Here is a 15,810-nt window from a genome sequence, read left to right as displayed (position 1 = left end):
TGATTAAAAAAATTTTTGTCTGACTGTCTGTCTGTCTGTCTGAATGTTCAGGCATCACGTGAAAACTAACGGTTTGATTTCGATGAAACTTGGTATAATTATACCTTATTATCATGGGCATAAAATAGGATACTTTTTATCCCGGAAAATTACGTAGAAAAAATAAATATTCATTTTTACGCGCGGACGGAGTCGCGGGCGGAAGCTAGTAATAAATAAATACCACAGATTTAATAGGAGCCGGTTCTTTCTTCTCATTCGGTTGTACGCGAGTTAGTGTTATACCAGGAGGTAGTTTCAAATCGGCCACCTGTAAAATAAAACAAACATAAATAAATCTATAATATACATAATAAATAATTTATTTAAATTGATAAATCCTTATTTTAATCTATACTAATATCATAAAGCTGAAGAGTTTGTTTGTTTGAACGCGCTAATCTCGGAAACTACTGGTTCGATTTGAAAAATTCTTTCGGTGTTAGATAGCACATTTATCGAGGAAGGCTATAGGCTGGATCACGCTAAGACCAACAGGAGCGGAGCAATGCGGGTGAAACCGCGGGGCGCAGCTAGTAATAAATGTATTGGACGTACATGCACGGTCGTAAATTAATACTGGTACAAATTTTTTTTTTTACAATTATTTTCTGTTTCAAGAATTTAGAAAAAAATATATTTAACAAAAGCCAAAATTCTTTGGTGGATTTTCGTTGTTACAACACAAAATAATTTCTTTGTATTTTAAAGATTCATGAACCCAATAAAAACTGCCGATTTTCCATCGAGAGTTTAATGCTAAATATTGAACAAGAAATTAATAAATCTGCACTCAATATAATAGAATAAATTGTATTTGTAATTAAACAAAAAACAAAGTTTGAATAAACAAATGAATATTACCTGCACACCGCTACTAAGTTGCTCCATGATACTACACGACGCTGGCTTTTCAGCCTCGTTGACTGTACCATTCTGAAATAATTATATAAAAAAATATATTTTTTTTTTATAATTATGTACTCAAACTCAAACATTTATTTATTCAATTAGACTTCTTCTAGAAGCACTTTTGATCCTACTAATATTATAAATGCGAAAGTTTGTATGGATGTATGGATGAATGGATGTTTGTTACTTCACGTAAAAACTACTGAACCGATTACAATGAAATTTAGCACACATATAGAGGGTAACTTGGATTAACACATAGGATAGTTTTTATCCCGGAAATCCCACGGGCAAACGCGGGCGAAGCCGCGGGCGGAAATCTAGTATGTCATATTTGTAACATTTACCACCGATTCGGAAAGCAGTATCTATGGAGAAGAATCGGCGAGAAACTCCATAGTTGCTCTTTTCAATCATTTCAGTATTACAAAATATTATAATCATATTATATTATAATAATACTAGCTCTCCGCCCGCGGCTTCGCCTGCGTTTTCAACGAAAAACCCGCATAGTTCCCGTTCCCGTAATAAATAAATAAAAATAAATAGTTCCCGTTCCCGTGGGATTTCCGGGATAAAACCTAGCCTATATTACTCGTGGATAATGTAGCATTCGAATGGTGAAAGAATTTTTAAAATCGGTCCAGTAGTTTATGAGCCTATTCATAACAATCAAACAAACACACAATGTTTTCCTCTTTATAATATTAGTGTAGATATTATTGCGGATAGAGTTTTGCTTCGGACACTTTTTGAGCATGAATTAGTTATTTATTGCACATCGATGTTTGTAGTGAGTGAAATTTTTATTTTTCAATTTTATGTTACAAATAAAAAAGTATAATCTCACTGAATAGTATAAAACAAAGTCGCTTTCTCTGTCCCTATCCCTGTCCCTTTGTAAGCCTAAATCTTTAAAACTACGCAACGTATTTTGATGCGTTTTGTTTAATAGATAGTGATTCTCGTCGAAGGTTTTACACAAAGCGGGCGAAGCCGCGGGCGGAAAACTAGTATAAGTTTATTTATTTATTTTTATTTATTTATAACACTTTATTGCACAAACTGGATTGTGACAAAAATAACATTAATACAAAAGAAATGCATAGTTTGTACAAGAGGCGGCCTTATTGCTTAGCAGCAATCTCTACCAGGCAACCTGATGGGTTAAAATAGTTGTTCAAATAAACATACCTTTTTATTATTAACAACTTCGATAGTAGTGTCTGGTGTGATGTTGATAACTTGTTGCTTATGTTGCTGTTGTTGTTGCTCCTTCTTCTTCTCCTTCTTGTTGTTCTGTTGCTGTTGTTCTCGATGCTGTTGCTGTTGATCTCGTTGCTGTTGTTCTCGTTGATGTTGCTGTTGTTGCTGAGCCTTCTGCTTCGCTTGAGCTGCTTGCGTTTTAACTTATTTTTGAAAAAAAAAAATAATGTAATTACATTTATGTACTACTTATATTATAAAGATGAAAGTCAGCAATGCAAACACGAGCAACAACGACATATTATTATTAAGCTATTGCATAGCTTTTATTTCAGACTATGAGCGCGGCGATCAAATGTAAAAATTTCGTAACGAAAAAACCTAACACCCCCCACTCCAACCGGCACAGCGATGCGATGCTATGCAATAGCGCAACCGCGGCAGTCCTCGAGTAACACACGTATTTTTATTTATTGTGTCCCGGCAGACCGAGGCATCTTTTTTTCTTCGTCTCCACCGGGAATCGAACCCAGGACCCCTCGGTTCTACGCTCACGCGTCAACCACTGTACCAAGGAGGCGGTCATAAAAACTGCAAGATGCTCCTAAATTTAATAAAACTAATCATTTAAATTCAATCCATTCAAAACGTACCATTCTTCTCTTGCCGACTCTCCTTCTTCTCCTTCTCTATCCTCTCTCTCTCCTTCTCTTGCCTCTTGTTCTCTTTCTCCTCCCTCTTCTTCGCCTTCGCGTCCTCCTTCCTCTGCTGCTCCTGCGCCTTCTTGTTGCTCTTGTTGCTCATCTCCTGTTGCTGTTGTTGTTGCTGCTGTTGCTGTTGCTTCTGTTCCTTTCTCTCCGCTCTCTTTTTCGCTTCGAGCTGTTGCTGTCTCTCTCTTTCCTCTTCTTCCGCCTGCTGGAGAAATATATAAATAAATGATTGTTATGACTATTCTAACATCATCTATACAAACAATAAAATTGGAGTGTCTGTTTTTAATATTAAAATAACCGCTTTTTACTGAATACATAGATATGGAAGTATACAGGGTACATATAAGTAAGTATAGAAAAATAGTGATTTTTACAATTTTTATCTGTTCCGGCTAATCTCTGGAACAACTGGATCGATTTAGACGGAATTTTAACAGACAGATAGCAGCTGTTAATAAGGAGTAACTTAGGCTACTATTTATTCTGATATTTCATAAGACATAAAATGAATGCATTTACGCGAATGAAACCGCGGGACGCAGCTAGTTCTGAAGAAAACTAATCAGAAATCTATACTATAATATTATAAAGCTGAAGAGTTTGTTTGTTTGAACGCGCTAATCTCAATAACTACTGGTCGATTTGAATGAAAATTATTTCGTTGTTAGATAGCCCATTTATCGAGGAAGGCCATAGGCTATATATCATCACGCTAAGACCATCAGGAGCGGAGCAATGCGGGTGAAACCGCAGGGCGCATCTAGTAAAATATATAATTATATTTACCTGTTGTTTAGCCAAAAGTTTCCTCTGTTTCTTCGACAACGGCTGCGTTTCCGTATTTTGCTTTTCCGCAGTTTTCTTTGCTTCCGCCTTCTGTGTTGGTGTTTCCTTCGGTTTCTTTTGCTAAATGTATAGATATTATATATTAAACCTTCAAATATATAGAATATGTGTTTTTGTTGGTGGTTAATAATGTTTATTAACTGTTTTTTTATCAACTTTTTTAATTAACCCATTGAGCCCCAAGCGGCCAGATCGGCCCCAGACATAATAGATTTTCTATCCGGTTCCGGGGCCTGAGTTATTAAATTGATCATTGAAATTCAATATTGGTTACTAAATAATAACGGTAAAATATCATTTTATAAATATATCAATTCCAAAAATCCCAATTCAATACATAAAAACAATATTTTCCTTTATCTTGGGACCTTAGTCACAAATATAAGCCTTTATTACTGCAAAAACTATAACTATAACTTAATATTATAAATGCGAAAGTAACACTGTCTGTCTGTCTGTCTGTTACTCAATCACCCCTAAACTACTGAACCAATTTGCATGAAATTTGGTATGGAGATATTTTGGTACCCGAGAAAGGACATAGGCTTCTTTTTATCCCGGGAAAATGATGCAATCCCAGAAATCCCACGGGAAAGGGAACTACGCGGTTTTTCTTTCAAAACGCAGGTGAAACCGCGGGCGGAAAGCTAGTTATCTATATAAGTATTTATTTAAAATTATATATGTATGTTTATCAGCCATCTGGTTTCCATAACACAAGCGAAAGCTTAGTATGGGATCAGATCGTGCCGTGTGTGAATATTGGCCTGAAATATTTATTTATTGTATCTCTTCCTATCTCTTACCTTCTCTTTCTCCTTCCCCTTGGCCAGTTGGTTGATGTGCGCTATCGCTTGCTCCCAGCTCTGTTTCTTATTGTTTTCCGCCTGTTTGTTTGTCTGTTTGTTGTTCGCATCTTCGTGCATGTTCACTACTGCAATAGTAATCATTAAATGTATTTTATAAATATTAATATAAAAAATCAGAAGTATCTAATCAAAAGTATCGACACCAAACCTAACTACATAACTGCTATTTTAATTGACTTTGAATAAACAGAATATTTCGATTATGAATAATTGGCGAATTGGCTTAAAGGGCGATTATGAATTGAAAAATTCTTCCGATAAACAATCATTTCAAAAATATTTGTTGACTACATTATTTTTCTACGGAAAAGGTGAAATTTTTATATTATCATGTAAAAATTAACCATTTAACCCATTGAGACCCGAGCGGCCCGATCTGACCACGACACAAAAGATTTTCTATTGTGTATGTGATTCCGGGGCCTGAGTTATTAAGACATTAGAATCGACCCATGAACTATCGTCCCTCAATAAAATTAGATTTTCCTTAAAAAGAGACACAAAAGCCCTTACCAGTGAGATGGTGCTGCGCATTCAGTATGTAGGGCTCCGCCCCCGCGCGGGTCACACGCACCGTGCCACCTGTATCTATATAAACAAATTAAACGGTATTAAAATCGGTTTTATTTCCGTGGTTGAAGAAATTATGAAAAGGATGGAGTTAAATAAAATTTTTCATCAAGACACTGAATTGAATCAAGTATATATCTATACTAATATTATAAAGCTGAAGAGTTTGTTTGTTCGTTTGAACGCGCTAATATCGGGAACTGCTGGTCCGATTTGAAAAATTCTTTCGGTGTTAGATAGCCTATTTATCGAGGAAGGCTATAGGCTATATATCATCACGCTAAGACCAACAGGAGCGGAGCACTGCGGGTGAAACCGCGGAGCACAGCTAGTTGCAAATAAAATGAATGTGTACTCACTCATCATTTGCTTCTGTTTCTCCATAGTGTATTTCTCTATATATCTTTGCTGGTCCATTTGGGCTTTCGTCATCGTTTGCGTGTCCTGAAAACATATAAAAATAAGTAAAAAATGTGTGCGTGTACTAGTGTACACACGTAAGAAGTGAAACTCCTTTATGACCTTATTGTATATCTTGTTAAAACGATATGCTATCCCTACTCCGCTGGAGAAAGTATACGTCGAATCACGCGTGGTAGGGATAAGAAAAAGATGGCGCGTAATTATTTTTTACGTGATCAGTGTATGCAAAACTACAAGTCTCTTCGCGCTTACTATACCAATAGTGGGACACCCTGTATATATTCAATTTTCCTTCATTCTGTTTTCACCAATCGATAGCTAATAATTCTAACCTCGTCATGCATTTCCTCTTTCCCTTGGAGTGCTCTCGCTTCGGCGAGCTGATTTTCAACTTGCTGGAGACGCTCCGATAAGTCCACCGCTTGTTTCCTCGCATTTTCTAGTTCCTGTAGAAAATAATAAAAAATACTATATGTATATAAAACTGTAGAAGACTGATTGTGTGTTTGTTACTCTTTCACGCAAATTCTACTGAACCGATTACAATGAAATTTAGTACATTTGTTTTTATTGGTCTACAAAACTGGTTACAAATAGTTATGATTTATTCTATTTATTATGTACTATCATGCAGTTGATGTATAACCTTCTGGATGTAGACACAGCATGCAAATTTACAAATTTTAATTGCCTTATCTATGTAATAGAGGGTAACTTGGATTAACACATAGGATATTTTTTATCCCGGAAATCCCACGGGAACGAGAAGTATGCGGGTTTTCCTTTGAAAACCCGGGCGAAGCCGCGGGCGGAAATCTAGTCTCATTTATAAAGCATTTGGATGCTAAAAAATTAAATATCAAATAATTTATTTATTACATAGTGCTCATAATATATTACCTTAGTCGTAGTATTGTATAGATTCGTTATTTCGCCTAACTCTTCAGACGCCACTTGTAACTTTGCTTGTTGCGCGAGATTCAATTTTAGCTTTTTACCTGAAAATTGGAAAAATAATATTAGTTAGAAAATTGGAAAAATTGGAAAAATTATTAGATAGAAAACCTTTTTTTATAAATATATCGTAGGCAAATTTTATTATTTCGTCGTTTTCAAATGCTTTGCATTTTGTTATCTGTATACAAACAGTCAGTGTGCAGCGTAGCAGTCTATTTTTGTTTGAACGCGCTAATCTCAGTACCTACTGAAAAATTTTTTCGGTGTTAGATAGCCCATTTATCGAGGAAGGCTATAGGCTATATATCATCACGCTACGACCAACAGGAGCGGAGCCACATAAAGAGCAGTGAACACTCGATTAAATTATATTTAATACTTGCATATTGTTGGATACCTTAGTTTGAACGGAAACACATCCACTGTCAATAATACATTCTAAGGCGGCCACTGAAAATTAGTGTTAACACACTGAGTGATTGGCCTACTTATGGCACACGTATATTTTGACGTGACAACGTCTTATAATTCGATATAGCCGCACGAAAAAACATGACTCATGCGGCGTTACCTCGCTCTGAGGCGTTCCATGACGTAAGGCTTGAAGTGCGAGCGAGAGCGCGGAACGAGCGACAAAGAAGCACAATCGGACGTTGTCACGTTCAACTATCGTCAGTAAACCGTCTTTACAGACAACCAATTTTTTTTTTTAAATTGTAAGCTAAATCGTATCCTTTTTTTCATATGACCATAATAAACTTATTTTCATTTCATTTCACTCACGCCTCGCCCGCGACGCGTGGTACAGTGCGGCAGTCTCTTTTTGTTTAAACGGTGTTAGATAGCCCATGTATCGAGGAAGGCTATAGGCTATACAGGGTGTTCCACTATTGGTATACTAAGCGCGAAGGGGGTTTATTTATTTATTCTTTATTGTACATAATATACCAAACATAAATAAGGTATACTATAATTAGGTATACAATGAAAACACACGGCACATACGTACTAAAAGACGGCCTTACTGCTCAAAAGCAATCTCTTCCAAGCAACCCTGATTGGTAAGGAATGTATGCTAGAACGCGACTCGGCGCAAATTCAATAAATAAATTAACCATTACAATATAAATAATATATACTGTTAGACGTAACTTTTGATTTAATATTTTTGTGGATGAATAGTTGTCAACATAGTTGTCATTATTTCATGTCTGAACATGCTTAGCTGTCGAATACTATAAAAAGCCGCTCTCCTTTGTCTCGTGGCGCATTCGTACGAATCGTGCCTAGGGGCCTGTGCTAGGGGCTCGGACGTTGTTTATACGACGTTCGACCCAACTACCTTCACTTTGCTAATAGTCGTTGACTCGCTGCGTTTCGTTATCAACTACCTACATCAATTAGGTAGCTGTGTAGAATCGCAGTACATTCTTATTACATTCAAACTAATATTTAACCCGGCCTCGCGTGTTATTTCTTACAATACAATAATAATAAGATAATAATGTTGTAATTTTGTATACGCTGATCACGTGAAAACATCAACATAAAGCAGGTTGCACACTCACGCCGTGCCCTTGTCGCGTGGTGCAGCGCGGCGAGGTGCGCCCGCGCATCCCGCAGCAGTCGCGCCGCACGAGCGTGCGCGCCCTCCGCCTCCGCGAGCGTCGCGTTCGCGCGCGCAAACTCCGCCCGCAGCGCGCACGCCTCGCGTGACAGCCGACTCTCCATCTGGAACGAGAAACGTTTAATAATATTTAGAAATTAAACACTTTTTAACGGATTTTAAACGCGATTTCATCATTATATTATTTTCCCGACGTTTCGAACACTTTACAGCGAGCGTGGTCACGGGGAGACCGAGATGTTGTACGTCTTGACGGTCATTCACAAATTGTTATTTGTGAACTACCTCCACCTATTCCTCCGTAGTTGGTATGTGGAGTATTTTTCCGGATGTTGGCAGTATTGGCTGATCGTGTCTTCTAGTCAAATCAAACCCTAGAAAATACTATTGAATAATATTTTATGACGCCTTCACCCAAGGTGGGATCCACTATGATATATAAAAAAGCTAGATACGTTACCCGCTCTCTGTTTTGGCAAGAAAAAACTCAGCTAAGAGCCCGAGTTTCACTTAGTCACGCACCATTCAGCGTCGTGGCTGGACGTTCTTTTTATATTTTAATCGGCAGTTGTTATTACGAAGTACATGAGTGAGACATGTATTATGTCTCGTGCATGAGAGTGAAAGAGAGAACAACTGTATTGGTGATAATGCGTTAGTAAGTAGGTATGTATTAATTACGCTGTTTTTAGTGCATGTTGGCGTATGCCGCGTCTACTAGTATAATAGGTCATTGGGGATCCATCACAACATATAATATGTATGGTTGAATTCGTTTATAATGACATTGAAGGGGAATACCAAACACGTCATAATAAACGGACGTCATACAAAGTGTAGAAAATTGTTAAACATTTTGTAGAAAATAAACAATCTCGTGTTTTTGTTAGTATTTAATACAGAGAAACAAAATAGAGATGCCTACACATTGAGACTCAAAGCAAACAAAAAATGCGTCACTCGGGGACTGGGGCGGTTGCACTATTGCATGCTATGCCTTCAAGCCACACCTCCGCCCGTCGGAGTGGGGAGCGTGAGGTTTTTTCGTTACGGAATTTCTGGATTTAGTCGCCGCGCTCAAGGCCCGCGATAAAAGCTATGCAATAGCTTAAAAATATATGTGCGTATACTAGTGTACACACGTAAGTGAAACTTATTTTTCAAAAAATAATTTACTATATGCAACTTTACAGAAACACGTCGAATCACGCGTGGTAGGGATAAGAAAAAGATGGCGCGCAACGAAAAAAATGTTATACTAAATTTTTTTCCAACCCCGATAAAGAAGTTTCACTTCAAAAAAATAAGTAGCAAAAGGCCCAGACTTAGTTAGCTATGCTGTTTGACTCGAGAATACTACAGCGCTGATGTTAGTGTTTTTTTTTTTTAATAAAAGGTGATTCAAAAGATAGGTTTAAGAATATAAATTATTAAGTTTTAGACAAAATAGACGAAGCCACCGACGGAAAACTTGTAAATAATAAATAAACTCGCGCCGGACTCTCTATATATTGCAGTAGCGCGTCTTATTCCCCATGGTCTGATCCAACCAGAACTCACCATATGCCACTAGAATATATATAAAACTCACCCGCTTCGCCTTCTGCCGCTGTTTCTTCGCCCGCTTCTTCCCGCGATCTACATGTCTGGCCGGACCCTCTATATACTGTAGTAGCGCGTCCAAATCTCGAGGGTCTGATCCTCGACGACCGCGCCAGCATGAACCACTGAACAAAATATAATATAATTACTAAAAAAATAATTAATGGGGTAAAGATGTGCATAATTATATATAGTAATACGTTTAATTTTCGAGGGTCTGAACCTCACTGACCGCGCTGTTTTACTGATGGTAAAATTTCTGATGATATTGTCGCTAATGGTAAAGTTTATTTATTTATTTATTGACTTTACAATTCTTTCATATTCAAATATGAAAGAATAGTATGTAAAAAGAAGCTGCGGCCTGTTCTGCCGCTGCTGCATCTGCTGCAAGTGCTGTTGCTGTTGCTATTGTTGCTGTTGTTGCTCTTGTTGCACTCACCCGGAACACTCGGACGACGTAGAGAACACGCTCGTGTCCCGGCTCGACAGCGACAGCTGCTGCTGCGGCCTGTTCTGCCGCTGCTGCATCTGCTGCAAGTGCTGTTGCTGTTGCTATTGTTGCTGTTGTTGCTCTTGTTGCACTCACCCGGAACACTCGGACGACGTAGAGAACACGCTCGTGTCCCGGCTCGACAGCGACAGCTGCTGCTGCGGCCTGTTCTGCCGCTGCTGCATCTGCTGCAAGTGCTGTTGCTGTTGCTATTGTTGCTGTTGTTGCTCTTGTTGCACTCACCCGGAACACTCGGACGACGTAGAGAACACGCTCGTGTCCCGGCTCGACAGCGACAGCTGCTGCTGCGGCCTGTTCTGCCGCTGCTGCATCTGCTGCAAGTGCTGTTGCTGCAGACTGTGCGCCTGTTGCTGTTGTTGCTGGTGTATCTGTTGCTGTTGCTGCTGTTGCCGCAGGAGTTGTTGCTGCTGTTGCTGTTGAGGGAAATGAATTTGTTAGATGGCAGATTGTGATAAGCGACGGTAAGAATTGTGTTTGTTTTATAAAAAATATTTTTATAGAACAAACACATTTTTAAGACATACTAACATAGCTTTTTAAAAATGTAATGTTGTTTACGAACAAAATGAGTCTTGTTTTCTCGAATAAATAAATAAATTATTAAATAGCTTTGATGGCCAAATGAAAATATCATTTAATAGCATGTTTTCCCTTCAATATAAACGAAAATTCAATTTAAAATGAATTGAAACTACAGCACAAACCCTTTCTTAATAAAATAAATCAACAAGAAAAGATGTTGCTTCCGACATCCATACTTACCTGTTGCAATTGTTGTTGCCTAATTTGTTGCTGTTGCTGCGGCGTTAACGTCGGCTTATTGTGTATCGGTAGATCGTATATCGGTTCAGGCTTCTTCTGTTGTTGTTGTTGCTGTTGTTGAAGTTGTTGTTGCTGCTGAAGTTGTTGCTGCTGCTGAAGTTGTTGCTGCTGTTGAAGTTGGAGTTGCTGTTGCTGCAATTGTTCCTGTTGCTGTTGTTGCTGTTGCTGCATTTGTTGTTGCTGTAACAGCGCTTGTTGCTGTTGCAATTGCGCTTGTTGCTGCTGTTTCAATTGCTGAAAATGTAATATAAACTTGTTAATAAAGTCACTCTTTAAACTTTAGTTAATAATGCACAATTTTAAATTAAATTTGATATTTGAATAGTTTGACAACATTTTGACACAATTTTGACGGCTTGAAGTAGTCGTGACTGCTCGAGCAGTCCGTGTACGGCAGTGAATGAATGTCCATAGTTGACAGCACGGTCGCGGCTTCAAGCCGTCGGTCTCAACTGCTTGAAGCAGTCCGTGTACGGCCGCCCTTAGACTGTGTTTAAATTGTTTTGTGGTTACACACAAAACAATATATAGCACAGTCTAACTTTAAACCAGGGATCTGTCACTATAATAATTGTCTATGTGAAATACGACAAAACCAGATAAAAGAGAACCCGCGCTTAAAGTTAAACCCTGTCTAAAGTTTTTTGTGGTAAGAATATAAATGGTTATTATTTATTTTCATCTCACCTGCAATCGAATCTGTTCCATAGCGTTTGGATTAACTTTACCGTCTGTAGATATGGCGGGCACACTCGGTTGCGTTTGCGTATTTTGTACGGGCTGAAAATTGTTATAATAATAAATATTTTAACGTGTAAAATGACAGAATTTCACCTTTTTATACGCAGTATTTTTGTAAAGTGACCAAGGAGAAATAAACGATAATATAGGCAAAAAATAATAGGACACTCAGGAAAAAGTCCTACTAATATTATAAATGCAAAAGTTTGTGAGGATGTGTGTGTGTTTGTTACTCTTTTTTTTATTACAATGAAATTTAGCACACATATTGAGGGTAACTTGAATTAACACATAGGATAGGTTTTATCCTGGAAATCCCACAGAAACGGGAACTATGCGTGCGAAGCTGCTAGCGGAAATCTAATAGTTTTATAAAAGTGAATGCATTTTCAAATTGTATTTGTGTCTTTGGTTCTTTTGGTCTAGAATTAGATTTCAACAAGTGAATTTTCAAAATCAGCTTAGTAATTTTGAAATTTATTTCGTAGAAAAAGCAAATTTCTTTTCAGATCTCTTTATAGCATACATAATGTTTATCATCTCTATCTATCTCTTGTTTATCTCTATTTCTACCCCATCTTCTTTTTTTTTCTTGTCTATTTTTCCTCCATTCTCTTCTTATCTCTTACCTTACTCTCCGGCTTATCGCTGACTGTCATTTTGCTCATTTTATCAGCCAACTGTTTCTGCTGCTTGTCCAATATTTGTTTCTTTTGTTGCGCCTGAGGCGTGAGGTTCGGTGGGAGGGTTTTTGGTAACGCCTGAAATATAAAAATATCATCATAAAAAAGCTATCAAGTTTGAGTTTAGGAATAATCACTACATAGTATAAAACAAAGTCGCTTTCCCTGTCCCTATGTATGCCTTCATCTTTAAAAATACGCAACCGATTTTGATGCGGTCGTTTTAATAGAGATAATTTATTACGTTTAAGACAAAGCGGGTGAAGCCGCGGGCGGTAGGCTAGTTGATAATAAAATACAAGATGGGCTAAGCAACTGATGAAATTATTTTTTAAATTATATACTAAAACCTTCCTCTTGAATTACTATATCTATTAAAAACCGCATCAAAATCCGTTGCGTAGTTTTAAAGATTTAAGCATACAAAGGGACATAGGGACAGAGAAAGCGACTTTGTTTTATACTATGTAGTGATATAACAAACTTACCGGTGGCCTGTGAACTGGTTGAATTTTCGGTCTCTCAGTTTCCGCGGTTGGCGATTGGGAGTCACCCTAAAATGTAACAAACATACATATTAATTTTTTCATACATTTGTAGTTTAGGTATATTGTTGTATCAATAACTAGCTGTGTCCCGCGGTTTCATCCACATGGCTACGCACCTGTTGGTCTTAGCGTGATGATATAATATAGCCTATAGCGTTCCTCGATAAATGGGCTATCTAACACCGAAATAATTTTGCAAATCGGACCAGTAGTTCCCGAGAGTAGAGCGTTCAAACAAACAAACAAACTCTTCAGCTTTATAATGTTAGTATAGATAATTAACAATAGAGAAAAATCAATATATTTGTTTGAGAACTTACATTCGACTTATATTTCTGTTTCTTCTTGTTTAGTATCGATCTTAATCTCTCTCTCGTTTCATTGAAATTTCTCGGCACGGGCGTTGTGAGCGGCGGCTGAAAGTAATTCAAATATGTATAACTAGCTGTGCTCCGCGGCTTCTTTCGCTTTCAAAAGCGCGAGTTAAAAACTTTCAACCCTTTACGAGTTGATTTTTTGACTAACCTGGGTCTTCAACAATTTTTATTCAAAATTTTATTTTATTTCAATGTAGTGGCATAAGCATATTTTCTGGTATATGTAGTATATAATAAGTGGTAAGTTTAATTTTGCTCATTATTATTATAGCATTGATCTGGCAAACTTTTGTAAAAATGATTTGAATTTTTTTATTTCACACAAAATTGGTGGGGATCATTCCTCCTTCGTGCAAAAATAACTATTTACAAATAAATGAATATCTACAATCAATGTAAGAATAGAACAATATAATAATTCATTCATACATTTCCTTTCCTACCAGGTTGCCTGGTAGAGATTGCGGTTCAGCAATAAGGACGCCTTTTGTACAAATGATGCCTTTTTGTGATATTGTTCTTTTTTTTCTGCTTTGTCCATTCATGTTTGTACAATGAAGCATAATAAATAAATGTTTCAAAAAAAAAAATGAATAAATAAAATAATAAATAGAACAACTCACCGCATGTCCAAAAACAGTACAATAGCAGCACGAACACGGTTGGTCGGGATTCTCGCCCGAGCACGCGCTCGGCGTGCCCGCGGGGGGAGTACCGTGACCCACTACAAAATAAAATTATATGCTTACCACAAAACAATTTAAACACAGTCTAACTTTAAACCAGGGATCTGTCACTATAACTCAGCCCCCGGAATCACAGACACAATAGAAAATCTATTGTGTCGTGGACCGATCGGGCCGCTTGGGGCTCAATGGGTTAATAGTTGTCCATGGGCTGATTATTCAATCCTTGGTTAAAACTTATTCATCGAATAACGTATTAAACTACCATTTCAAAAATGTATTCTAATTGTCCGTATTTGACAGTTTACAGGTGAAATTTTAAAATGTTCGTGTAATACTTTATTGGACGGATAAATTTTAACCACGGATTGAAAAATCGGCCCCATGTGAAATACGACAAAACCAGATTAAAGAGAACCCGCGCTTAAAGATAAATCCTATGTAATGTTATTTGTGGTAAGACAGTAAATGTTTATTTCCTCAAAATGTTAAAGAGTTTAGCAGTCCTAAATTTAAAACTCAAATAAAAAATGTATGAGTTCAGAGAGTCTATTACAGTATTAAGAAATATATGGAAGTTAAAAACCCATGGAGGGTTGTCGCGTAAAAACCACAGGACGGTTCTTTGGCACATTATGATAATTTATGCTGTTACATATTTTGTAAAAATTAAATTGTAAAACTGACATGATTTAAAAGAGCAACTATGGAGTTTCTTGCCGGTTCTTCTACGTAGATACTGCTTTCCGAATCGATGGTAAATGTTACAAATATGTAATGACTATTCAAAAGTGCTTCTAGAAGAAGTCTAATTGAATAAAAAAAAATGTGTGCGTGTACTAGTGTACACACGTAAGAAGTGAAACTTCTTGACCTTATTTTTCGAAAAATAATTTACTACATAATATATGCAAGTTTAGAGAAATACATCGAATCACGCGTGGTGGGGATAAGAAAAAGATGGCGCGTAACGAAAAAATGTCACGCGTAGCGAAAAAATGTTACACTAAATTTTTTTCCAACCCCGATAAAGAAGTTTCACTTCAATAAATGTTTTTTTTTTATACTTTAATAATATTTACCTTTACAAACATGCTGCTGATGTACCGCATTCTCGCACGGCTTTTGCACCGGCTTCGCCTTAAGCATCGGCTTCCTCTCCTTCCTCCTTTCTCCCTCAGCACAAGACTCACACGCACAATCGTTCGTATATTTACAATTGTTTTTGGGCGTATCACACGTGTTCTCTTTGCCATTCTTCATGTTTCTAAACGCAACCGCGTTCAACGTTTGCTTCGCGTTTCTGAGCGCTTGCGCGGAATATTTCGCTAGGAGCTCGGGGTTTTGGGAGCCTGTAATAATGATATTTTTTATTTATTTTTTTAATAAATAAATATTCAGGACAATTTTCACACACGGCACGATCCGATCCCATACTAAGCTTTCGCTTGTGTTTTGGAAACCAGATGGCTGATAAACATACATATATAATTTTAAATAAATACTTATATAGATAATTAACACACAGACACAGAGCAAACATCTATGTTCATCACACAAATATTTGCCCTGGGTGGGAATCGAACCCACGACCTCTGACTTGGTAGGCAGGGCCACTACCAACCAAGCCAACCGATCAGTCAAGATATTGTTATTCAGTTTTACTTTAAATTAT

At 37.3% G+C, this 15,810-nt stretch overlaps 1 protein-coding gene across 1 annotated transcript in view; it reads right to left on the bottom strand.

Moving 5' to 3' along the window:
- The window catches only part of LOC123704558, a 47,847-nt gene that overhangs the window by 5,836 nt on the left and 26,201 nt on the right, over positions 1-15,810 (bottom strand). The window contains exons 23-42 of the mRNA XM_045652936.1: positions 15,218-15,487; positions 14,073-14,173; positions 13,393-13,488; positions 13,013-13,078; positions 12,471-12,602; positions 11,788-11,880; positions 11,041-11,265; positions 10,501-10,691; positions 9,754-9,889; positions 8,104-8,266; positions 6,479-6,576; positions 5,911-6,024; positions 5,515-5,599; positions 5,099-5,173; positions 4,523-4,650; positions 3,657-3,776; positions 2,811-3,072; positions 2,146-2,360; positions 904-975; positions 224-310 (exon numbers count right to left, since the gene is read on the bottom strand). Of these exons, the coding sequence (XP_045508892.1) occupies positions 224-310; positions 904-975; positions 2,146-2,360; positions 2,811-3,072; positions 3,657-3,776; positions 4,523-4,650; positions 5,099-5,173; positions 5,515-5,599; positions 5,911-6,024; positions 6,479-6,576; positions 8,104-8,266; positions 9,754-9,889; positions 10,501-10,691; positions 11,041-11,265; positions 11,788-11,880; positions 12,471-12,602; positions 13,013-13,078; positions 13,393-13,488; positions 14,073-14,173; positions 15,218-15,487 (2,729 nt within the window). The remainder of the gene's footprint in view (positions 1-223; positions 311-903; positions 976-2,145; positions 2,361-2,810; positions 3,073-3,656; positions 3,777-4,522; positions 4,651-5,098; positions 5,174-5,514; positions 5,600-5,910; positions 6,025-6,478; positions 6,577-8,103; positions 8,267-9,753; positions 9,890-10,500; positions 10,692-11,040; positions 11,266-11,787; positions 11,881-12,470; positions 12,603-13,012; positions 13,079-13,392; positions 13,489-14,072; positions 14,174-15,217; positions 15,488-15,810) is intronic.

The sequence above is a fragment of the Colias croceus genome, chromosome 30, assembly GCF_905220415.1.
Source record: "Colias croceus chromosome 30, ilColCroc2.1".
Classification (NCBI taxonomy): domain Eukaryota; kingdom Metazoa; phylum Arthropoda; class Insecta; order Lepidoptera; family Pieridae; genus Colias; species Colias croceus.
Note: the sequence above shows the minus strand (reverse complement) of the source record. Positions and strands in the feature narration are given on the sequence as shown.